This window comes from Sciurus carolinensis, chromosome 3, assembly GCF_902686445.1.
Source record: "Sciurus carolinensis chromosome 3, mSciCar1.2, whole genome shotgun sequence".
Taxonomy (NCBI): Eukaryota; Metazoa; Chordata; class Mammalia; order Rodentia; family Sciuridae; genus Sciurus; species Sciurus carolinensis.
In genome coordinates this window covers 167,919,121-167,944,736 of record NC_062215.1, presented here as the reverse complement: position 1 = coordinate 167,944,736, position 25,616 = coordinate 167,919,121, and the positions used below count along the sequence as shown (strand labels likewise).

Sequence of the window (25,616 nt, the reverse complement as noted above, 5' to 3'; positions counted from 1 at the left end):
CCGGGAATGTCAGGTTTATCTCGAGTCTCAAGAAAGCCTAAGATAATTCTCAACCAGGATCTAGCGGCTGTGATTATCCAGCTGGATAAGTGCAAGAGCCAGACTCAGCTGTGGGCGTGGGGCTGTCAGTGAGTGACAGAGGCTCTACGGCCTGTCTGAGTAATGGGATTGCTGTGGGCTCTGCTAATGATGAAGCATCACCAGGGAAGACCCCTTCCTGGGTCCTTCAGTGGCCCGGGGCACGGGGCACCTTGCCTTACCCGCGACTCCAACACATCAGGCTCTAGTGGCCACAAATGTTGGAAACTTGGATTTTGCCCAGCTCACATCACTAAAATAGCTCTTGCAAAAGGGAAAAGTCAACAGTGTGGTGAAAAATGTTCTCAGTACCAAGAAGACAGAGCTTGCTTTATAGTCCTTTAATCCCTTGCTTCTAGTTGACACTTGTGTTTTATAGGAGGATTCCTGGGTTTATTAAGCAGTGGCTGTGGAATAGCAGTTCCTCCTGTTTAATCTAGGATACCCGAATAGGAACGCGGAGTTGGTGCGAATCTGCATTCAACCTCACAGGGGTTCAACTGCTGCATCTGCAGGAGGAAGAATTAGACCATGAAGTGCCTTCTAGCTCTACAACTTGGCTATGTTGGCACAAGCCACACAGCGTTCAGGTTAGTGCCCAAGCTGTTCACTGAGAGATTGCTGAAGGTCTGCTCTGCTGGGGACAGGATCCAAATGCAAACCAGACACACATTCGACTACCGAGAAACTCATAGACCCACAAGTTAAATATGGATTGATTCCATATTTCTCCTTTGAGCATAAGATATCAAGGCAGTAAGCAGGAGGTGTTTAGGAAGGATTAACTACAATAAAACCCCTTCGTTTTACATATACAGACAAGCTTCTGTATTCACCATTATGGAGAAAACAGAGCAACGGGTTGGTTATTTTAGAAATTGCCCTGCTTTTCCCCTTAGAATGATATGCCCCTGCACTTGATATGACTTCTCTGGGCCCACAAGCACATATTATGTTGATTAGTTTTAAAATGCAAATATGATATTACAGGCTATTTCAGTAGCCCAATATGCCATTTGGGGCTAGTGGAAACCAGCAAACAAAAACAAACCACTAATTAGCAAAACCCACCAATAGTGCATCTTGTCAGAGGGAAGGAATATAGAGCAAATGTACCCTAAACCATCTTCAGAGTCATCACAACCTTTGGAGAAGATGGAAAGTTCCAGAAGTGTGGCTATTGCAACCAGACTCCACCTCCATGCTTCCAGAGACAGAGACATTCCTCCTACTGAAAGGAGGGCTGTTGCTGTTAACCCTACGCCTGACAAAGACTCACCCTCCTCCCTGGTGCATAAGCACTTTGTCTTCACAGCAGTGGCAAAGGGTGCAGTGAACTATCTAGCACCCTTGCAGGGGTCCCCCTCTGTAAGTAGCAGAACTGGCTGCCCTTCAGAAGCTGTGAAGCCACAGCCTTCCACGTGAGCATAACAGAGGTAGCTGACCAGGGACACTCTCATAAACTCCTAACTGCAAGACAAAGGAAGTGACTCAGCCTGCCCCCAGTGTGCAAGGACAACAGAAGGGAAAGAAAAGTCCACATCAAACAGCGTACATGCATATTTTCCCAAGGCAATAGGCCCAGATTCTCTTACAGTGCACCGGGGCTATTTTTGTTGTTGTGTTTGTTTTGCTTTGCTGTTTAAAATTTATGGTGCAAATACACAATGGATGGGGAACCTTTATAACAGAAGCCATCTCTGTTGAACCATACTAGCAAATATAATCTATGGCCCACCTTCACTTAATAGCAAAAATTCTTACAAAAATATTCACTTGCAATCTGTGGGCCTATCTGGAATTTACAGCTATGCCCTGAGTATATGAAATGACTCCTTGCATGGCTGGGTTGGACCTCTGAAGTCCCTAAGAAGCGAATCAATAACCCTGCCCCCTGCAAAACATATTATGCAAGCCAAAATTAAACTTGCTCATGTCTAGATTTTTTTAAATGGCAAAATCTAGATAAATTCATGAGAGAGAACTTTTAGTGCCTCTTCTGGACTGACTAAGCCTGGGCTTCAATTGCCTGCTAGATAAGCCATCTCATGACGGGTGGCCAGCTTGGCCTCCTCGCTGCTCAGTGTGAGACTAAAATTCATACCTCTGTGATCATGCGTCATGGGCTTTTAATAAACTTCTTCAAAGGGATGAAATTCATGGGTTTGTATTAACTTAAAGGTCCTGCTTTGACAAAGCAAAACAAAACAAAAACCTGAACTGATTTCAAGGCCATGGGTCAAAAGATTCCTGGCTTGCTCAGTTCATGTGAAGTCAAAGGAATTCAGGCCAAAATACTGTCATTGTCCCATAGAACAATTGAAAAAGTTCACTTTCTTGTGTTTAAAATGCTTCCTGCTCAAGGCAGCCCCATCCAGATTCTAGATCAGAGCTTAATGTTTTCAAAATCGGGACCTGAAGTTACATTACCAATCTGTCAGAAGGCAACCTAATAAGCTTGCTTACAAACACGTGGGACAGAGGAGGTACATAAACTAGGTCTAGGAACAAAGGTAGAGTGGAAATAAGACATTCTTCTACTTACCGGCTACTTAACACTGAGTGGCTAATTATCAGAATCCTTCTCTGACCTGCTCCTTTCTACGCAGCCTACAGCCCTGTCCATCACTAGTGCAGGAAAATCAGACAGCAAATTATCTTCTTCTGAAGGTGGGTCTTATAACAGGTTTCATTCTATGGAATAGCTTCATCACATTATAGCAAAGTTTGCTTGCATGTTAACTATACATACCCTCATCAAACAACTATTTATTTTGTGCCTACTAAGTGCCACTAGGAAGACATCAGGAGGCAGGAAAGACAACAAGATCCTTGCTCATTCTGGTTCAGAGAAGACTCAGCCAAATCAGCTGTGAACTGGATACCTCTCACCAAAGAGGGGGCCTTCTTCCAGAGCTTGTTGTACAATGAAAAGTCCATTTGGGAAGAAAATTTAAAGTATTTCTATTACCGTGAAAACCTCTTCAAATCTCCAACGTCCTAAAACATATATAAAATCATGTCTCCCAAATAAACTTCCCTGTTTATAGCAAGTAAACATGTTTCTAAGCATGAATAAAAATGAGATAAGGTTTCCTTGTGGCAAACTCATCCTGCAAAATGGCAAAAAAATGTTGGACTACTATATAAAAATGATCTTAAAGGATCAACTTATCTAAGCATTTAAAATATTATTCACTAACAAATGGTCTGTTTGAACAGAAAAAAAAATTATCTCCTCTAACTCTATCTGGCAAATTTTTTATGCACTGTATCCTAAATGCTCCAGCTGTGCTGAACCACAGCTGTTACACTTAATGAAAACACCACCTTAAATAATTGTAATCATTAGTGAAAGGGGTAATGACATTTGGAAGCTGTTACTTTCCTTATTTGATTCCATGAACAATTCTAAACCTTTTCATAACCTGTAAAATGATTTATTCTCCCTACATGGGGAAGATTATTAAATCTTTTAGTCATCTGCAACCTTTTCCTATAGTCATCTACCACATTTTTATCTATCCCAGATAAAACATCAAGATTTGTCACCATAAGTGATACTTTCCAGTTGCAAATTTGATTCCATAAAGGAAAAAAAAAACAATAAATGTATTTAAAGTATTTATTCTCTCAAAGGGATGTTCTCTTGTCCTCCCTTATGCCTTAGAAGAGCAAAATCATTTAAAAATGAGAGTTTCGTGCTCTGGAATTCCGTACTTCCCTTTGTGCTCCTCAAATAATTTCCTTAGTTCCTCCATATAGGTCTGATGCAGCTCTTCAATCTGCTCCGGGGTTGGGTGCAGATTCTGATGAACGGGAATGGGGCGACCAACTGCAAAAACAGAGGATACATCGTACATGAGGCGCCAAAAGCACTCCACACAGCCGCCTGCTTCCAGTGGACAGCAGTGCGAAGACCTGCCAATCAGAATCCCCAGGCCACTCCCTCCAGTCCCTCCTTCATTTCACTGGCTGCCTGCAGCGGTCACACCATCCCACTGGTTAACAAGTGCAGGGCTTTCCTTCCCAGCAGCCTCTGGGTTGTCAGTCTCCTGGTGTCAAAGGGCTACTGTGCTGACTGCAGCTGTGAGGTAGGAGTGCATAGCTGGGTTTCCACGTCACCGGCATCTTCCCTCGGGCACAGCTGTCAGCCAGACCACAGTGCTGCCATTATTACTGACCGAGAAATCCTCGCGTCATGTGGCATCCCTCTATCCTGACTCCTTCTAATGTCTTCCTAAATAATTAAAACGTAGGCAACTTCACAGCTAAGGACCTGCACTACAGAAACACTTATAGCCATACGCACTCGCTGTTTGTAATGGGGGAAATCTACAAAGCAACTAAAAGTTTCAATGGAAAAAAATATTAAGTAAACCAAGCAACATTCATTCAGTGAAGTCCTAGAAACCAACCTCTTTAAAAAGAAAATAATACAAGTATGAAGTTTGTGTATACACACAAGTGAGCACAATCTGTTAAGTGGAAAAAATAAGTTGTAAAATAAAGCATGATCTTATTTATGAAAAGCAATTCACATTTCTAAGTGCATTAATGTCTTTAGTGCATAGAAAAACAGTATGGAAAGATGCTAACAGTCCCCTGTAGGTGAGGAGGTAGGGATGGGGGAACATCTTTTTACCTGTATTATATGAATTTATGACGAGTAACAAAATATTTATGTTTTGCCTGTATAATTTAAAATATGATAATTAATTAAAAATGAATCCTGTAACTTCTATGCATATTTTAAAAGATGTTTATGTGTTAAGTAACTTACATCTCACTTGTAGAGAATATAAAAATGCGCAGGACTTTGGGGCTTGCACTTACTGCGCCCCCTACTGGTCTGATGCTGCTACTGATGCCAAGGGTTGAAGATGGGGCAGGATGGTCAACCACAGGGCCAGCAGCAACCTGCTATTTCTGACCTTTGGTTAGCTTGGGCATGAGAGCAACACATGAGGTTGTAAATAATGAAATGAACATACAATGGAGAGGGTTCCTTTGTCTTACCCTAGCCACCCCATGCTACATACAGGGCTCAGATTCATGCCAATAACAGAAGGTGGGTAATTAATAGAAAACTGAGCGAAAGTAACAGAGCAGGAAGAAAGTGCAGGCACAGAGAAGGAAGTGATACACACACAGGCACACACACCCTTATGGCAGCATTAATAACCTCAAACCGCTAAGTATTTCACCAGAGATAACCTCCAGAAGCCCATGCACAGTTTTCTTTTATATTTTGTATGTCACACTTAACAGCAGTAGTCATCAGTCCTTTATAACTCATCATCCCAGATGTGGAATACCTACAAAAACTTGGAGTGTATAATATATAATTGTATAATTATGTAATACTATCATATAATAAATAAACCCTAGATTATGGTTTCCAAACCATTTAAATGCAACTGTGTCCATTTCATTGAAATAGTCACAGAATTGAAAACCTGGAACTTAATGGGTTAATTCAGCCTAAGGAACTGGAAACAACCATAGTGCTGTCAGCAGTGTTTGGAAATATGGACTAGGAGAGGCTGGTGTGGTGAGGGGGTGGAACTGGGAGCTGGTATTGGACAAGCACCAGGTCAGTTTGGGTCTATTCTTAGCTCATCAGTAAGTGCACTGAGCAAGTAACTTTCTCTCTGCTCTTAATTTTCACATGTATGGGATAAAAGAGTAGAACTTGATCTGGAAGCATCCTTCCAGCTCTGAGCTTTGTGGAAAAGATTTTGAGAAATCTCCATGCAAATCTACTAGCAAATTTGTGGTTGTATAGAAATAGCTGGTTTATTCTTAGTGAAACTATCCCAGTGAGAGGTCAGTGCAAGGCTTCAGGGTGGGAAGGGATTAACAGAGAGACAGGTGGTCTAAGAGGATGAAATGTGTTGCTCCCAGATTACTTTAATTAGGAGTTGTGCATTCTGAATTAGTGAATCATCTTTCCTCAGAGCTTTCCTACAGTTAATTTTGGTTCTGTTATTTTCTTATTAATACTTTTATGGTATTTCAGATATTTCCAAAAAGCTCAAGTGTGTCAGTATACAGTGACTTTAACATAAGACTTTTCCCTTTAAGCTGTAAGATGGACAGAGTCTACTTGATTTTTTTCTTATTTCCTTGTAGAGAAACTGAGGTGCTGGAAGTTCCTAAGTACATACATAAAAATTAATATTAGAACTAGCACGCCTGCCTCTTATTACTAAATTAACCCAAAAGTGGATTATAGGGTCAGAACTCTTTCTCAGTTGCTTTTTAGGGATAAAACCAGAGAAAACAAAACAAAAATTTGCTCATCATGATCTCATTTTGACTAATGAACTCAAGGGAGGCTATCTGGCAGAAAAGAGGTCGGAAACCACCAAACTTGGAGGAGAGGGAACAATTTCCTTCTCTAAGTTCAGTTCGACTCTAGCTGTTCTGAAGCTAAGTTGTACCTGTACTGGAAATAGAGCTAAGCTTTATGGAGGGTCTACTAGATGTCATTAAACTAATCCACAAACAACCTAGTCAGCCGCCACTACTGTCCCTGTTGCACAAAAGAGAACAATGAGGTTGTTAGCTAGGCCAAAGGAAACCATCACGAACCCAAATAGCAGTGTCAAAAATGTAAAACTTGAGGGATGGGCTCTAGCCAAAAGGCAATGAGCTGGGCCACTCCGGTCCCCCTCCTGTAACGGCCTCAGTGGGGTCACTCTGCCTTCGGCTGAAGGGAGGGCAGGTGGAGGAAACAACTGATCAGAGCTTTGGCTCGGAGGCCCCTATCTTGCTTCAAATCCAGCTCTCCTGTGACTTAGCCCTAAGCCTTCAGGCCCAATACTCAAATTTTGGGGAGCCTCAGTCCCTGGAGAAGCGGGTGTGTTCTAAGTTTCATTGCAGTTCAGCTCTTACTGACTCCAGTGCTGAGGGTCACATGAAAAGATTCACCTGGAACTGTTCTGAACCGAATGATCACATATTGGGATATTCCAAGAAGTGCCCCTGAAACCCTTCAAAGACCAGAATTCTGGGCTGGGGTTGTGGCTCAGTGGTAGAGCGCTTGCCTAGCACATGTGGTAAAGCCCTGGTTCCATCCTCAGCACCACACAAAAAATAAATTGAAAAAAATTAAGTTATTATGTGCAACTACAACTAAAACTATTAAAAAAAAAAAACAGAATTTTCTCTCTTTGCAAAAAGGAGACTGTTTACTACTGTGGAGGAGGGGAAAAAAAAAGTTATTTGCAAACTGCTGCAAAATCTTTCCTTGAAACACAAAGGAAAAAAACCAGCTGCACCAGGCTGTTCCTGGAAATGCAGCTTCCTTGCCTTGGAAAAGTCAGCCAATGCCTACTTGTGGAAGAGTCAGGAACCAGAGCTGCTGCTGTGTCTCCCTGCTCTGTACAGCTGGCAGCTCACTGCTTCCATTTCCAGCTGCACCCAACAACTCAAGATCAGTTCTGCATTTGCAGCCTTACCCAACTGTCTCACTCCAGTGTCTAGGGTGCCGCTCTGTGTTACCTAGGATGGAGGATGAGGAACTTGGTGGGCCTCAGTGTACACAGCTGGCCAAGAGTTTGGCCGTGGGCATGAATTTGTTTCCACAGAGGCAAAGAGTAGGTCTTTCACAATTTAAAAAAAAAAAAAAAAAAATTCCCTGTTCTATTTGTCTGTAGTTAAAAGATTCCGTAGAGTTTACGACTCTGTCTTATGTAGGGACTGCTCTCTTAAGATGCTGTATGGCTGGAGACAGAACAGGCAGGGGGCTTGTGCAAGTGGGGCTGTGAAAACAGTAGACGTGTGGGAGCCAGATGAGACCTGAGTTCAAATCCAACCTCTGGCTCATGGTGGAGGCCCAAAAGGTGCCTGGTGCAAGCCTGTGCACCATGTGTGTGCCTAAAGTACATATCCACATGGACATTCCCTGAACACTTAAAACATTGTCCTGCGCCCTGAAGGATGGCAGAAAGACCACCCCAAACATATCGTGTTCGCTAGAAACCCTTAAAATGCAGAAGGTATTTTTGCAATGTAAAAAGGGCATCTGATCTCCCCTTTCCTTCCCAAAAGCAGGAAATAAAACTACCATGTAAAGGATGCCCTCCTTATATCAAGAAGAAATATTCTTATCACCGGAGTGGGGAGTGGGGCCAGGAGAAATCTGTTCAGGCCTTGTTAAAACACTTGTTAAAGCCACTCTTACCTTCCTCTATTGTCTGCATATGTTTTAGCTTTAGCACAATCGCCTGCCTGTTCAACCTAGCACACAGGCATGCGGGCCCAGCCAATTCTGGGGAGTCAGTCTTCATTTTCCCATGGGGGCTCCCCATTTTCCCATGGGGGCTCCCACGTACATGTGAAAATCTGGGTGCTTTTCTGTTACCTGACTTTGGTCAAGGGAATTCTCAGGCCCAGCTGGAGATCCTAAGAAGGTGGAGATAAAGTGTTGCCTCCTCTAATGAGTCTCCTTAACATAATATTTTTCTCCTTTTATCCCTTTTATAATTAAGGCTTAAATCTTTTCCTTCTAGTTCAGAAAGTCCCTTAGCCTACTTTTTTCCCCATCAGAATACGATGATTTGAACGATAATGAACTACTTTTGTTCTCATGGGGTTTCAAATCAGTTTTATTTAAACACATTCCCAACCTGTTTTAATCAGCTTTTGCATCGCTGTAACCAAAACACCTGACAAAAACAACCTGGAGGAGGAAAAGTTAATTTGGGTCTTAGAGTTTCAGTGGTCTCAGTCCACAGACATCAGACACCAAAATTCTGGGCCCGAGGTGAGGCAGCATTTTGTGCAGGAAGGGCCAAGTCGGGGAAAGCTGCTCAGCTAGTGGCAGGGTCAGGAAACAGAGCGAAAGAGGCCTCAGGGCAGATGCACCTTTCCAGGGCACGCCCCCAGTGACCCACCTCCTCCAGCCACGCCCCACCTGCCTGCAGTGACCACCCAGTTAGTCCATTCACACTAGGATGGACTGACTAGGTTACAGCTCTCACAGTCCAATCATTTCACCTTTGAATATTCCTGCATTCATAGGGGCCTTGCAGGGGACACCTCATATCCAAGCCATAATACGTCCCTGTCATTTTTATTTTTAGAAACTTCAAATTTACAGAAAGAACGCTACAATGAGCACTTGCATACCCCATCTAGACTCAACAATTTCTAGCATTTTATGCATACAAGCACGTAAATATGTAAACACATATAAATGATTACTTTTATCTTTGTGAAAGTGTTTGAAGGTAAGTTGTGGGCATCAACGATTCAATCATGTGACTCATCCCTAAATAGCTACATTACCTAAGAAAAACAGTATCCCAGATAATACCATTATCATGCCCGAGAAACTGAACCTCCACACAGTATTATTTTGCACTTAATCCACATTCAAACTTTCTCAATTGTCTCAACATCTTTTATGGCTGTTTTCCCCCAATTCACGACAGCTGTTGTGTGTCTCTGAGCATCCCCCCCCTTTGTCTTTCATTACATTGATATTTTTAAAGAGTTTGGGCCAGATGTTTTATACGATGTCCCACAATCTGGATTAGTCTGATTATTTCCTCATGATTTGATTTGGATTAACATTTTGGCAGAACACTTCCCCAGCAAAGCTAAACACATTTGAAAGCTCTCGGACAAGCTGGGCAGGAAGCTCCAGCTCTGGGTACCAACCCATACCTGCGGGTACTAGAGGTAGGTGGCACTTTCCCACACATCATGACATTTACTCCCCGGAAGAGCCCCGAGAGAAGACAGGACAATTATACTTATCTCCTCTTTTATATTTGAAAAATCTGAGGCTCAGAGAAGATAAATGAAACTCAAAAGTCACTGGGAGTCAGACCTCAAGCGCACACCGCTTCCTTCTGTACGTCCCACGGGTGCAGAATAAATGTCTTCCTAAAGTCACTATCAATCTGTGTGCAGCAGGAGTCTGTGTTCAGTGCAAGCAGCCATGGCGTGCTCATCGATGAAAGAACCAATTTCTTTTTTTTGCAGTACTGGAGATCAAACCCAGGGCCTTGTGCTTGCGAGGCAAGCACTTTACCGACTGAGCTATCTCCCCAGCCCCAAGAACCAATTTCTTAATGGTGCTGTTTATTTGCTTCCAATGTTGCTACAGAATAAAAATGAAATAAACACTTCTATCACATCCATACGCAGAAGATGGGCCCATGAGCTCACAGGAGCAGTGGTGACCTGGAGGTAGAGAAGGGACCGGAGCCCGTTCTGTGGCTTAGGCTAACAGAGCAGACAAGACTGCCTGAGTTCAATCCCTAGTATGGGGATGGGGGTCGCTGGGAGGAGGGCAAGTTCTTCTCTGTGGTAAAATGCCCACAAATAAATCCAGAAGGAATACTAGAGACTGAAAATCACCAGTTTGCAACAATGGCTGTAATAACTGACCCAAGCAGAATTATCAATGGATATTAAAATTACCAAGTAAAACTGGGTGAGGGGCAGGATAATCACATATTTCTGAGGAATATCACCCTCAGGCTCCTTGAAAATAATAAAGTGAAAAAGAATGTGTTCTTTGCAGTAAAGAAACCAGGGAAATACCTTTTGCCATGTGATCAAAATAAATACAACCAACAATGAGACAGAATGACAGCATGTGTCCTGATGTGCCACCCCCAGTGGAGGACACTCTACAAACTGCTCATGCCATAGAGACAAAAAATAAAAAAAGATGAAAACAATTCTGGCTTATGGAAGTTAAAGAGAGATGTGTAAATTAAGTGTCATGCTTGATCCTGCTCAGGAAAAAAATATTGTTCTTTGCCAACCAAAAAAAAAAAAAAAAAAAAAAAAAAAAGAAAGGAAAGAAAAGACTAACAAAGACAAAAGCCACTGCCAGCAAGGAAATTACTGGGTCATTTGGTGAAATCTGAACATCGACTGTACACTATTTGGTAGCACTTCAGCCATGCTAGCTTTCCCGAGCTGTCCTGCTGTCATGGAAGACAACACTCTTGTTCTTCAGAGATACACAGGAAAGTAATCAGGAGAAAATGGGCACGAGGTCTGCATTTGCTCAAAGAGTGATAGCAGTAGAAAGCATGTTTATTACACTATGAGACAGAAATAAAAGCATGGTAAAAGTTAACAACTGCAAAGTCCAGGAGGAGGGAACACAGGCATGGATTTCACTACGCATGAGACTTTCAGATATTTGAAATGTTTTAGCATGAAATTTAAAAACAATTAACAGCAGCACACACTTGGCAACATGAAATCCAAATAATATTTCTTATGATGTGAGGTAGTGATTACCTAAGTTAATAAACTCTTAATTAACTAGAAGAAGGGGCCACAGAATAACTTGCCATTCTGGCTGCTGCCTACATCCTGCCAGGGGTGGGATAGAGACAGCTCTTTCAGAAAGTCAGCACAGAAAGGTCTCTGAGTTTTCAGTGCATTGATTCAAAACAGAAATGAGCTTAGTTCAAAACATCGTTTTCATATTGTGCTTTATTCTCTGCAGCATTCGATACATAGCTTTGCAATGGTAAATAGCCTATCCTCAACGTCTGCTGTTTTTTGAGTAAACACAATCCTTTAGGTGCACATAGTGGGGAGGGTTGACTTCTCACCATCTGGCTGCTGCCAATCATCCCACTCTCATTCAGACTAAAATCATCTGAGTTTTCATGAAATGTTCACATTCTTTTTTCTTTTTGGGTGCTGGGGATCGAACCCAGGGTCTTGTACTTACGAGGCAAGCACTCTACCGACTGAGCTATCTCCCCAGCCCCCACATTTTTTTTTGTAATTTATTTTTATTGTAAACAAATGGGATACATGTTGTTTCTGTTTGTACATGGAGTAAAGGCATACCATTTGCGTAATCATACATTTACATAGGGTAATGATGTTTGAATCATTCTGTTATTTTTTCCTTCCCCCCCACCCCTCCCACCGCCCTTTTCCCTCTACACAGTCCCTCCTTCCTCCATTCTTGCACCCCTCCCACCCCCCATTATGTGTCATCATCCGCTTATCAGTGAGATCATTCATCCTTTGGATTTTTGAGATTGGCTTATCTCACTTAGCATGATGTTCTCCAATTTCATCCATTTGCCTGCAAATGCCATGATTTTATTATTCTTTATAGCTGAGTAATATTCCATTGTATATATATACCACAGTTTCTTTATCCATTCATCAATTGAAGGACATCTAGGTTGGTTCCACAGTCTGGCTATTGTGAATTGAGCAGCTATGAATATTGATGTGGCTGTATCTCTGAACTATGCTGATTTTAAGTCCTTTGGGTATAGGCTGAGGAGTGGGATAGCTGGGTCAAATGGTGGGTCCATTCCAAGTTTTCTAAGGAATCTCCACACTGCTTTCCAGAGTGGCAGCACTAATTTGCAGCCCCACCAGCAATGTATGAGTGTACCTTTTTCCCCACATCCTCTCCAACAGCTATTGTTGCTTGTATTCTTGATAATCGCCATTCTAATTGGGGTGAGATGGAATCTTAGTGTAGTTTTGATTTGCATTTCTCTTATTACTAAAGATGGTGAACATTTTTTCATATGTTTGTTGATTGCTTGTAGATCTTCTTCTGTGAAGTGTCTGTTCATATCCGGCCTTCAAAATCCTATCTTTATTTTGAATGTTAGGCATTTTCATTGTAATGTGCCTTGGTGTGGACCTGTTGTGATTTTGTGCATTTGGTGTTCTGTAAGCCTCTTGTATTTGATTTTCCATTTTATTCTTCAGGTTTGGGAAATTTTCTGATATAATTTCATTGAATAGGTTGTTCATTCCTTTGGTTTGTATCTCTGTGCCTTCCTCAATCCCAATAATTCTTAAATTTGGTCTTTTCATGATGTCCCATAGTTCTTGGAGATTCTGTTCATGATTTCTTACCATCTTCTCTGTTTGGGCAACTTTTTTTCAAGATTAAATATTTTGTCTTCATTGTCTGAGGTTCTGTCTTCCAAGTGGTCTAGTCTTTTGGTGATGCTTTCCATTGAGTTTTTTATTTGGTTTATTGTTTCCTTCATTTCAAGGATTTCCATTTGGTTTTGTTTTGAGAATCTCTATCTCTTTGTTGAAATGATCTTTTGCTTCCTGCACTTGCTCTTTCAGCTTATTGGTATTATCATTCATTGCCTGCATTTGCTCTCTTATCTCATCCTTTGCTTCACGAATCATCTTAATCATGTATAATCTGAAGTCCTTTTCTGACATTTCTTCTAACATACTGTCATTGGATTCTATTAATATAGAAACTAGATTTGTTTGGATCATTTTCTTCCCTTGTTTTTTCATGTTGTTCATGTATCTTCCCCTCTAGCAGTGCAGATCTGGGGTATTGCAGATTTCCCCCTATAGGTTTATAGTGGCCCTATAGGTTTCCAAAACCCTTTCTTTAAGGGGAGATCAATATTAACAGTGTCCAATTCAGACACTATGCAATCCTAGACAAAATAGCCCCTATGAGGACAATAACAAAATTATCATAATAAACAGAATGATTCAAATATTATCTTCAGTAAAACAAACAGATTTGCAATAAGGTCTGCAGTTTCAAATGGAGGACAAAGAGGATGCAGAGGGATGTAGAATGTGGCTGTTAGTGGGATAAGAAAAGAATATACAGAAGTTCTAGATAATAGAAAGGGTGAGAGTGTAATCAAAAGAAATTGAATGTTAGCATGCAAAAAAGGGAGAAAGAGACTCTGAGTGAACAGGTAAACAAAAGGAAAAGAGAGCAAGAAAAGTAAAGAAATAAAAACTTAAACTTTTTCAATAAGAAGAAAAAAGAAAATCTACAATATAACAGTCATATAGTAATGAAACCTCCCAGTGTTCAGTAGCCTGATGCATGAGAGGTACCTGACAATGAGCTTCAAGCCTCCAGCAGGTGTCTCACGATGGGATTTGCCCCACCTAAAGATCGGAGCTACAGCTTCCAGGATTATCCAAGATGGCTGCTCTGACTTCGAAATGTGTTGGTAAATGGGGAGCTGCAGCTCAGGGTGTGGCTGTGGTCAGCAGGAGGTCCTGGAGACGGGATGCAGTTGGTCAGGCAGGGGTCCTGGAGATCAGGTGTGTTTGGTGTGTTGTGGGATCCTGGAGGCCGGTTGCAATCAGTCGGTCTGGGGTCCCGGTGATAGGGCGCAGTCAGTTGGTCTGGGGGTCCTGGCGGCAGGGAGCAGTCAGTCGATGTGAGTGCCCCAGAGGCAGGGAGTGATCGGTCGGGCTGAGGGATCCTGGAAATGGGGCTTAATCAGTCCGGCCAGGGGTCCTACAGGGCAAATGGCTGTTGTCTCAAAATGGTGGCAGCCACGTGTAATCAAACCTGCAGGTACTGTAACAGTGAACTTCCAGGCAACAGCAGGCAGCTGGTGCTCCACTGGCAGTCGGCGATCAGTTTGCTGACTGTTGTCGGATGATCGGGAGGTGAACCTCGTGTGTTGGGTGATGGATAGGTGTAAGGCAGGCGATGGACAGGCGAGAGGCAGGCAAATGGCGGATGCCTGACAGTGAGCCGAAATGTTCACATTCTTAACTTGATTTTCAAAGGGCTTCAAATAATAATAATGGGATACTGGGGATGCTGTAGACTAGTAATTGTTTCAGGGTAAGTAGAGAGATTGACCAAAGGAAGTGTCCCTTTTTCTGAGGTTTTAAAAGAAGCACACTGGCTGAGCATGAACAAATGCAAGAGCTATAGCTTTCCAGTCTTTTTTTTTTCTTTTGTTTTTGGTACCGGGGATTGAACTCAGGGGTACTGGACCACTGGGTCACATCCCCAGCCCTACTTTGTATTTTATTTAGAGACAGGGTCTCACTGAGTTGCTTAGTGCCTCATTGTTGCTGAGGCTGGCTTTGAACTTGCAATCCTTCTGCCTCAGCCTCCTGAGCTGTTGGAATTACAGGTGTGCACCAGCACACCCAGCTAGCTTTCCAGTCTTGACAACTAACTCTGATTCGGTAATACCATTTGACTCTTGACCAACTCCTCATTTGTTAATAGAGTCATAACCTGACTATATCAAACAACAAACCACTTTACTTAAAAATGCTTATCCCAATCATGATCAATTAATTCAACAAAATACACTTTGCTTTCAGCAATTACAACTTACTTCATGTGAACATATCTAGTTCTATCTAATTAATCTTTTCATTCTGAAAATTATGCTTCAAAATTTCCTTTATAGTCTCCCCCACACCAGTAATAGAACTTTGTACACAGGGATCAAAAATGATCAATTAATATTATACCAAAGAAATCTAGCCAGCTGATCTTGAAGAATACAGTTGTAACCTTAAACTTATCTCAGTGCTCCTAATATACTAACTATCCAAAAGGCTGTAAAAATTACATCCGAGTTTATCACAGCATTTAAAGACAGTATCACGTGACAGCATGTGAACTGTGAAGCTATGTAAACAGTCAGTGGAAAACCCCTCTCCCGTGGAATAGATGTAAAAAAAGAAAAGTCACTATATTTCAATTTCATTTAATCCATGGTGCAAATATTATTCCAGTTTCATATAAAGTATCTAGTTTTGGTTAATTCTGCTAGGGCTAATTTTTTTTTTTAATTTTATTCACCAGTCTCCTCCCAACTGGAGGAGCTCATTCCTTATGCTCTTATTTATTTATTTATTTGAGGCAGGGTTACACTATGTTGCCCAAGCTGGTCTTGAATTCCTAGGCTTAAGCCATTCTCCTGCCTCAGCCTTCCAGATACAGGAACTACAGGAAGAGCCACCACACCTAGCTCTGCTCCTGTCCTTTTAGATCTTTACCTTCCTCTCAACAACTCCATTCCCTAAAATGTGTAACTTTTTAAAATAAAATACAGAATATATACAAATATAGCCAGTTGCACAAAAAACGCCTTTGCTATAGAAACTGATGCTTACATGAAATGTAATGAAGACATGTATTATATAGAAATTTTCTTCATTTAATAGACCCTGATGTAACTTGTTCAATGAAAGAATTGGTATGCTACAGCTGGTACAGAGAAATTGATTCTTTTTTAAAAATATTTTTTAGATGTTGATAGGCCTTCATTTTTTATTCATTTATTTATATGTGGTGTTGAGAACTAAACCCAGTGCCTCACACATGCTAGACAAGCACTCCACCACTGAGCCACAACTCCAGGCTGGAGAAATTGATTCTTTATAGAGTATTAGAAATTTTATTTCTGTGTGACTCAGTGGCATAAAACTGGGTTCTACCTATAGTTCACTAGTGGTATTCTTGAAAGCAATCATTCCCATTCAACTGGAAAACAGTCATTTCATAAATAAAATGCATACTGTAATTAAAACTCAAACAACTTCTGCCAATTTTTATTTTAGGGAATTCATATCCAAATCCACTTGTCTTGCATTGGCACCTCAGTAACAACTCGCATTGCTTAAAGTAAGGCAACAATTTTATTCCTTTTATGTACGTACCAACAGTGTGGATAGGTTTCCTATAGGGTAGTAGACCAAAACTGTACTGGAAAATCCCTCTGGCATAAAAGAGTGGCAAAGCAAACCCCATGATCTTCTGCAGTTTCTCTTGAACAGTTCGAAGCCATGAACCTTCAGGGTTGTTAATTTGTTTAAACAGATCATTTTCACCAAAAGAAAATACTGGGACCAAATGGGCCCTGCAAATAACCAAGGGAAGAGAAGAATTTTAGATGAAAGATTTGGATGATTTATTTAGTCCAGCTGATGTTTGCAACAACAACAACAACAAAAAAAAAACCTAAAAATTCTTCATTATGTCCAAGCCTCCTTATACTGTATGTAGGTAACTTCCTGTTCAAAGAACCGAAACTGCATCACACTTGAACGGAGTGATGTAGCAAGCTACCCAGTGACAGAATTCTATTCTATAGAAAGTCAGGGTTTCAGGAAGCTTCTTGTTTATTGGACTTTGTTCCTCTGGTGGGAAATTTACACCGTGTGCAAATTTTGTTTTTTGTTGTCCTTGTTAGTTCCTGGACGCCAAGGAACTGAGCAACCTCGGTACAAAGTTTGTTTTCCATTCCCCAAAACATCTGCACCTGTTTTTCTTCTAAAATCAACTTGGAGGAAGTCCTTAAGGACTAGAAAAATTACCTTCCTTCTTTGTGTTCATAAAGTCTTAACCTTCAAAAAGTCACTTACCCATGAGTCAAAGCGATTTTAATAAATCCTTTCCTTGGGCGGATGAACAAAGTCAATTTTCCTGGATGGGCCTCCAGTGATTCTCGGGCACCCCCAAGGACAATGACTGAAATGTTTCCACCTCCCTCCTGGCTCAATACATAGGAGAGACTTTCCTTAGACACCGAAACAGCCCCTTAGTGGAAAAAAAAAGCACATATGTAATCAGTTGTCTCTTTTTAAAACTTAAAACATTTCTGTAATATGCTAGGGCAACAGTGGACATTTAACAACTATCCCTATAGTGTTTATTTTGGGGGCACTTTGCAAGTTTGTAAATTTTTTCATAGCCAAATCTTTGGTAATATATTTGTTCCATTTATGAGATCTACATTTAGGCAAGGAATGGGTTTGGTCTTCAAAATGTCACCTGATCGTTATGAGGGCTACCACTTCTTTAGGTCAGTTGTGCACTAACGAACTCAACTCTACAGCTCTCCATTTATTGTACAGTTCAAATAAAAGGTGTGACCCCCCCCCTCCACTGCCTAGGAGTTGTTCAGTGGACAAGCTGCACAGTTAAATGTGGTGGCCTTGGTCTTGCCTAGCAGGGCCTTGCACAGAAATAAAAAGTCTATCTCCCAAGAGGTTGCAGTGGATCTTCTGAACACACAATGGCCTGTTTCCAGATCTTCTGTATGGATTCTTATTTTCCAAACCTGAATTCATACATAGCAAATCACTTTAAAAATTCAGACACTGGAAAAGTAACCTACATCACTTGACAGATCTTGAAATGATTTTAAAATGCATAGATTCTGGCTCTAAATGTAAAGTCAGTCTTTAAATGTATATAGTTATTTAAGACAGATAATTGTTCGGTCTACGTATCTAATAATTTTAAAAACTAAAGATTTCAGGTTTTATATGTACTATGGGTTCTTGGAGGAAAATACAGAAAGGAATAAAGATGAAAACATAAACCAGTCATGACTCACACTGAAGAGATAATTGCCTTTTAATGCTTTAAGTTTCCTTTCACTGCGGGTTTTATCCACTTAGTCATAACAAAATGTGTCAGACGAACTTTAGTAAGACACAGCGTACTTCATCTCTTAAAGGAAATTATGTACTCATTCTACTGTGATTCCTTTTGGTGGGTGTAAAACTATGACAGAGGCAGAGGGTGACAGGTCAGAGGAATCAACCCGACCTGTCCTGGTGTGCTGAGCTCTCAGTGAGTTCAAAGTGTGCCATCTGCTCTGTGTGGCCTGAGTGGCAACTGAGGCATTTCTTCCACTGCAAAGAGGGCCTCTGGATTCCCAGACAGGAGGCTCCTAGCATGCTCTGGACACACTCAGGACCTGCCAGGCTCCCTGTCTTCAGGCTAATCTTCGAGGCTGCTATCTGAGAGCTCTCTTGCTGTCTCTCGTGTCTTCTACCTTCATCTACACCCACAGACTCAAGCGACCAAGGGTGTGCTGAGTTCTCCTAAATCCATCTCCTGGGAGACAGCCCTCCTGGCCTCTAGGCCCACATCTCCAATGGATATCTCCGCCTTGTCAACTGCAGGACTTCTCTGTCTCCTCCAAGCCTACACACCCAAGCATTAAATTCTCCTTCCACGTGGTTCCTCTCCCAGCATCACCAATCAAGGTGAATGGGGCCTTTCTATCCAGAGCCTGGGTCAGAAATGCAGCTCCTCCCATACTGGCTCCTGAAAAGTGAAAAGGCGCCCAGACAAACCACTCCAGGAGATTTTATTAGCCAGACGAACAGAATCCGCCCTGGAGAGAGAGAGAGAGGAGAGAGAGAGAGAGAGGAGAGAGAGAGGAGAGAGAGAGGGGGGGGGGGGGGGGGGGGGGGGAGAGAGAGGAGAGAGAGAGAGAGAGAGAGGAGAGAGAGAAAGAGAGAGAGGAGAGAGAGAGAGAGAGAGAGAGGAGAGAGAGAGAGAGAGAGAGAGAGAGAGAGAGAGAGGAGAGAGAGAGAGAGAGAGAGAGAGAATGAGAGAGAATGAGAGAGAATGAGAGAGAATGAGAGAGAATGAGAATGGCGGGGAGCTTCGCTTAAGTAGTTGAATTTCCCAGGCGAAGGACCATCGGCCAATTGGAGCAGTTAAAATTCTCAGACTAGGGATTAAGCCAATGGCTGCCGAGCACAAGCTGACAGGTGGACCAATGGCTGGCTAGGATGGCAGACTGACAGCTGAGGGTGCTGTCATGCCTCCTTGCCTTTCCCCGCCGGCATGTCCTACACCTGGCCACCCAGGAAGGAACCCCACGAGGTCGTAGGCTGCCCGAGGCTGGAGGTGAGATCCAGACTGCAGGGCAAACCCAGTGCCTGCCTGCTGCCTGCCACGGCCAGGCCACACCCGGCGGCGGGTTCACGTGGGCAGAGCGCTGCCTCGGCAGCTGCAGACCTGCTGCGCCGCATCCACTCGCTGGGCAGCCCACTGAGCACTACAGTTCCCACTTAAAGTGATGGCTCATTCACTCATTCAAAAGCATTTATCAAACACCTGCTACAGGCCCAGTGCCATGCCAAATGCTGACAATGATCACAAAATACAGTTGCCTTCTGGAGAGCATCGATTCCTGTCTACTATCAAATATTTTTCATATTGACATCCTCTTCTGCATTTCCAGTCAGAGTCACGGTTTGGCCCTTATCAGCTCCCCTCTTCACACAATAGGCCTCTCTCATTACAGTCTGCAGACTCAGGCCCTCCGACCTATCTCCCAGCTATAGTCTGAATGATCTTTGTATCACAAACTTCAACCAGGTCCCTCTTTTGCTCAAAATCCCTGACAAGTTCCTGGTGGCTTACCTACAAGATAAAATCTAAAATCCTCTCCATGACATGTATGGCTGTTGTTGATCAGATCCCAGCGACCTGTCCAGACTTAATGGGGTAGACCAAACACACAAACTTTGAAACACACAAGTGAGTGTTGACACACCAAGATGGGCCAAGAGGAAAGGGTTGGATGTGGAATTGAAAAGGACTTATAGCCACAGAAACTTCTTGATTAAGACACCTTGAGTGAGGACCTCTGAAGCCCCATGGGTTCCTTGTGACATGAAGTCTGGTGCACACGTCTGTCTATCTTTCACCAACCATACAGGGCAGTCACCAAGACAGGTTGAGAGAAGGAAGCTCTTTTCAGGCCCTGCACTGTCTTAAGAAGCCGGTGCTGGGAGGCAGTATTGAGGACCATCTACTCAGGGACAAGGACAGCCTAAACCTCCACTGACTTGAGAGACTGAACATTGTAGCAAAAAGGAAGATGTCACAATATAGACTAGGACAGCAGACAGGTTTCATCTCAGTCATCCATTCTAGTAAATAGCAGAGGCTGCGGGTCACCTTATGGAGAGACTCTGAATTTGACTATTTGTGTCTGACACTGCCATAGAGTGGGGTGCACCTGTCTCTGTTGCCAGGAATTTCCCAAACCTGCTCTCAACTACAGGACTCAAATTCGCCTGTGGTTATGCTTCGAATGGGCAAACAGTATACTGTAAATTCGTTTCTGTGCTTTTTTGAAATTTTAAAAATGCCTTTTAAATTTTCTTCCTGTTTTAAAACTCTAACCAAATGCTTGCCAAACAAGGAGCGAAGGCACCCAGCCCCTGTGGTGGTTTGGGAGGGGTGAGTGCGCCCCCTAGAGACCAGAGGTCAGATCACTTGGTAGCTTGAGGGGTTGGTGCGCCCTCTAGTGCACTCAATAGCCTACAATGGACACTGTTCTGCTTACAAACTCATAAAGAGAAACAACTTGAACTAATTTCCTACCAGATAAAGACAACATTAACTTGGAAAATCTGGAAGGTCATGGAAAATTATATCCTTAAACATGGCACTTCTTGATCCTGAAATAATTTTTCAAAAAAACTACCCATTTTTCTTTAAATCCAGGAACTACAAAGACAATAATAATTATCCTATACAATGTCCACAAACATAAAACACTTTGTTACTGTCGTTCATGGTTGGTCAACAGGTTCATAAAGTTGGAAAAACAAAGAATTTGAACTGAGACCTAGCAACACAACCTTAGGCTTCTGCGTAGACTTATACAGTATCTTTATGACATTTCAGATTTATTTTATTCTCAGAACTGGTAGGATTATGGTTTCAATAATCAAGGCACATTCTACTGGTTCAGAGTAGCAGAGTAGAATGCCTTCCTTCTTTCCTGTCTTTTCTCAGTGCTGGAGATAAAACCCAGGCCCCTTGAGCATGCCAGGCAAATGCTCCACCTCTGAGCTGTACCCCCAGCCCCAGGGCTCTTATTTCTGAACCAAGTTACATTTAATCCGGGAAAACAAAGAACTTGAGTATGTTTAGTTTATATCACTGCCATTACTTCAAGACACAGTGGAGGACAATGTCCATTTTTATTCATTAAAGTGCATCAAGTGCCTTTCCAAGGGTATGACTTATTCACTTTGTGATTTTTTTTTCCCCCACATCGGATATACAAAATGCATTCATTAATTTATTCTTTCATTGGATTAATATTTATCCAACATTCCTGTGTTTCTGTCACCATGCTAGACACTTGTGAGGGAACTGAAGATGGGCTTTATGTCCCTGGCACCTACAGTCCAGCAGTGGTGAGAGACATGCAGGCAGCATGTGAGGTGCCAGATGGGGATAAGGACACAGGATTTTACTCTAAGAACAAGTAAACCCAAGTGAGCGTTCTGTGTGCTTCTGCCACCGCAGCGCACTGGAGGACCGGTGACCTGCCACTACTTACCGCTACTCATCAGATATTCTCGGAAGAGAGGACAGCGGAACCAGCACGGGAGCACGTGAACATACACAGTGAGGCCGGGAAACAGCTCCTTGAAGTCCGAGTAGTTGGCACAAAAATTTCCAAAGGCTCCAGTCACAAGTATTCCATGGGGGTGAAACCCAAATATGTAGTTGTGACTGGGATCCAAATCCCAAGTTTTCCTGAGCTACAACACATTTGCATGGAGATAAAGACATAAGACACCCCGGATTAGTTTCCATTGAGGAAAAAAAAAAAAAAAAAGAACACACGATTCATTTTTGTGTCAAGAGGAAATGGAGAACGTTGCTCATTTTTGTTCCCTGGGTTAGAACTGTTTCAAATTTTCTAAAATATCCTCTGAACCCAGGTCCCTTCATATACAGCCTTCAAGTTGTGTCCCTGAACCTTAAAGTTCATTTAGCATCTTGGGCCCAACAGCAGACTTTCTCCCTCCTTAGGTTTCAACATGTGCCCCCAAAAGCACGTGTGTGGGAAACCTAACCCCCAGTGCAGCAGTGCTGGAGGCGGGGCCATGTGGTCAGGGGATGAGACTCCCCTGGCTCCCTCCTGCCCTCTCAACCTTCTGTGTCTGTCACAGAATGATGTAGCAAGAAGGCCCTCGCCAGATGCTGGCCCCTTGATAGTGGATGTCCCAAAATCCTGAGCTGTGAAAAATAAATTTCTTTTCTCTTTAAAGTTCCCAGTCTCTGGTATTCCATTATAGAAGCACAAAATGAACTAAGGCACTCCTGCTGAAAAGGAAAAACTTGAGATATAGGTGATGAACAAATTTCCACTCTTCTCCAAACTCAATATAGCAGTTTATAAAAACAATTCTACTCACATGAATTGGAAAATAGTCCTTAAAGTACCTCCAAACAGGCCAGTTACTGACCCAGTTGGATCTCCTGCCTCCTTGCTCTGGAGTCCGCCAGTCAAAGAAAAGCCATGTCAAATAAGGGATGTAAAGAAACCAGTAGTTGTATACGATCAGTAGCACGAAGATTCCAACACACATCTGAGCTGTAAGAAAGAGAAAAGGCTCACAGAATCAGGATCAGTTAGTACCTGTTCCCTGTACTGCAACCAGGTACATCAAACTGAGCCTTGGTTCAGGTGCGCTAATAACAAGACAGCAGTGAGGCAGTATTGTTTAACATCTGTTTGATGTTTACTCTATGCCAAGTAGGAACTCTGTCTGGATATTTTCACTTAATCCGCACGAAGTCACAGCACCAACAAAGTAGTCATAGTACTTTTGAAATACTTGTGGTCCTGGGGATCAAATCCTAGGATGCTTTACCACTGAGCTACATCCCAGGCCTTTTTCACTGTGAGATGGGGTCTTCCTATGTTACTGAGGCTGGCCTGGAACTTGTAATCCTCCTGAGTCATTGGGATTACAGGTGTGCATCACTGAACCTGGCCATAATAACTTTACTGTTCTTTCTACAGAAAGGAAAATAGAGGCTTAGAGAGGTGAAGTGAGTTGCCCAAGTCATACAGCATACAAGAGGTTGATCTGTCTGAATTCAAGATCCATGCCCCCCGCCATGGTCCTGTGTCACCACCCCTCCAATGAACAATGGAGGTGTGCAGAGGACTTCCTACACAAGAAATCCTGTCATCTGACCAGGCGTGTTGGGGTATACCTATAATCCCAGCAGCTCAAGAAGCTGAGGCAGGAGGATCATGAGTTCAAAAGCAGCCTCAGCAACCCAGTGAGGCCCTGAGCAACTCAGCAAGAACCTATTTCAAAACAATATAAAAAGGGCTGGGTATTGGCTCAGTGGTTAAGTGCCCCTGAGTTCAATCCCTAATAACTAAAAAAAAAATACTGTTGTCCCACCTTGAGTGAGCTACCATCATTCTCTCTTTGAGGGCACATGATAGTGACAAACTTCATTTTCAGGAATTCTATTGTCATAGACAAAAATAGCATATGAAGAACTCTTTAGATATCAACATATATGACTTCTTTCCACTTTTATAATGGAAGAGCAATTCTAACTTTTTTTTTTCTCACTTAATATCATAGCTTCAAAATACACAGGGCACCCGGCCCAGTGGAGCAGGCTGCATAATCCCAGCAGCTCACGAGGCTGAGGCAAGAGGATCACAAGCTCCACGGTAGCCTCAGCATCTTAGCGAGGCTCTAAGCAACTTAGGGAGCCTCTGCCTCAACATAGACATGAAAAAGGGAGCTGGTGATGCAGCTCAGTGGTAAAGTCCCCCTGGGTACAATCCCCAGTACTGCAGGAACAACAATAAAAATACATGGAGCAAAAACTGACAAAACTTGACCTGAGTAGTAGTGACAAGAATGTCCACTTAAAGTCACCCACTAGGTTAAGCTGCGCCTTGTAAAAAATGTCTGTGTTATGTATTACAATTGAAAATGTTTGTAGAAGGAAATGTATCAGTGAAAGAGAGAAAGGACACGAAGACACAAAGCCAGGTATACTGCAAGTGCTCACTGAACTACGACTTTAACACGTGCCATTTCAGCTGTGTCTTCTGCTATGCACTGCAGTGGCCAATCTAGTGCTGGCTTCTGTTCCCAGACCCTACCCACTCCCTGTCCCCTCTGTTCTCAAATGACCCATCAAGTAGCTGAGTAACAGCACCGTGAAACCGCAGTTAGTACTGACCCGTGGTATACAATGCTTTTTCCTGTATATATACATGCACCCATGATAAGGTTTAATATATACAATAGGCAGAGTAAGAGATTAACAAAGCTTAATAGGCTGGGATAATTAGATCAAATATTGTAATAGTTATTTTAAAACATATTGTTTCTTTCTGGAATTTTCCATTTAATATTTTTGGACTGCAGTTGACCATAAGTAACTGAAACCATGAAAAACAAAAACTGTGAATAAGAAGGAACTAATATGTGTGTGTGTGTGTGTGTGTGTGTATGTGTGTGTGTGTGTTTTGGGCATATATGTATGTCTATCTATCTACCTATGTATAGAAAGGTAGATACCCAAAATAGAACATGTATTTATGTGTCTCAGCACATAAAAGTCAAAATATTTCAGTTTGGATTTAACCAAAATATATAAGTGAACCTCATCAGGAGACTGACTACTCTATCCACCGTGTGTTAAAGGTTCACAGAATGGGTGGAAAGTCAAGGAAGTACATGTCTTCCACACCTCTGTGGGGTGTTTATTGCATTCTGGAACTTCCAAGAAAGTTTCCATGAGCCCAGAAGCAAGGCTGAAAGAGTGACCTCTGCTGGCATTCCTAGGAGGATCATTCCATTTTCTTGACTGGCTTCTCTTTGCCCAAGTCTGAGTGTGGATGATTTACCAATGATGGTCTTCTGTCTACTTTAGGGAGGTATGCCAAGAATTTACAAGAAACATATACACACTTCAGTTTTCTGTACTTAAAGTTATATCGGGTGAGCCAAGGAGGAACCGAGGAGGGAAAGGCCAGCTATTGAGTGGTGACCACCTCCTGTCGTTTTACTTGGGGACTCCTATCTGCTCCTCACAACCCTCAAGGTACAAATCACTGCCCCTGTTTTATAGCTGTGGAAACTGAGGTTCAGGGAATTCAAGTATCCAAAGGATTTGAACCTGGATCTGCCTAATGCCTAAATCCAAATAC

At 42.4% G+C, this 25,616-nt stretch overlaps 1 protein-coding gene across 2 annotated transcripts in view; it reads right to left on the bottom strand.

Annotated features, from left to right (window-relative positions):
- Positions 1-3,757: 3,757 nt before the first annotated feature.
- The window catches only part of Mogat1 (monoacylglycerol O-acyltransferase 1), a 45,656-nt gene continuing 23,797 nt past the window's right edge, over positions 3,758-25,616 (bottom strand). The window contains exons 2-6 of one of the 2 annotated variants that reach the window (XM_047547486.1): positions 22,837-23,015; positions 21,972-22,176; positions 17,227-17,401; positions 16,522-16,721; positions 3,758-3,913 (exon numbers count right to left, since the gene is read on the bottom strand). In XM_047547486.1, coding sequence (XP_047403442.1) covers positions 3,759-3,913; positions 16,522-16,721; positions 17,227-17,401; positions 21,972-22,176; positions 22,837-23,015 — 914 coding nt within the window. In that variant the 3' untranslated portion in view covers position 3,758. The remainder of the gene's footprint in view (positions 3,914-16,521; positions 16,722-17,226; positions 17,402-21,971; positions 22,177-22,836; positions 23,016-25,616) is intronic. The other variant, XM_047547487.1, reaches the window with a different exon arrangement.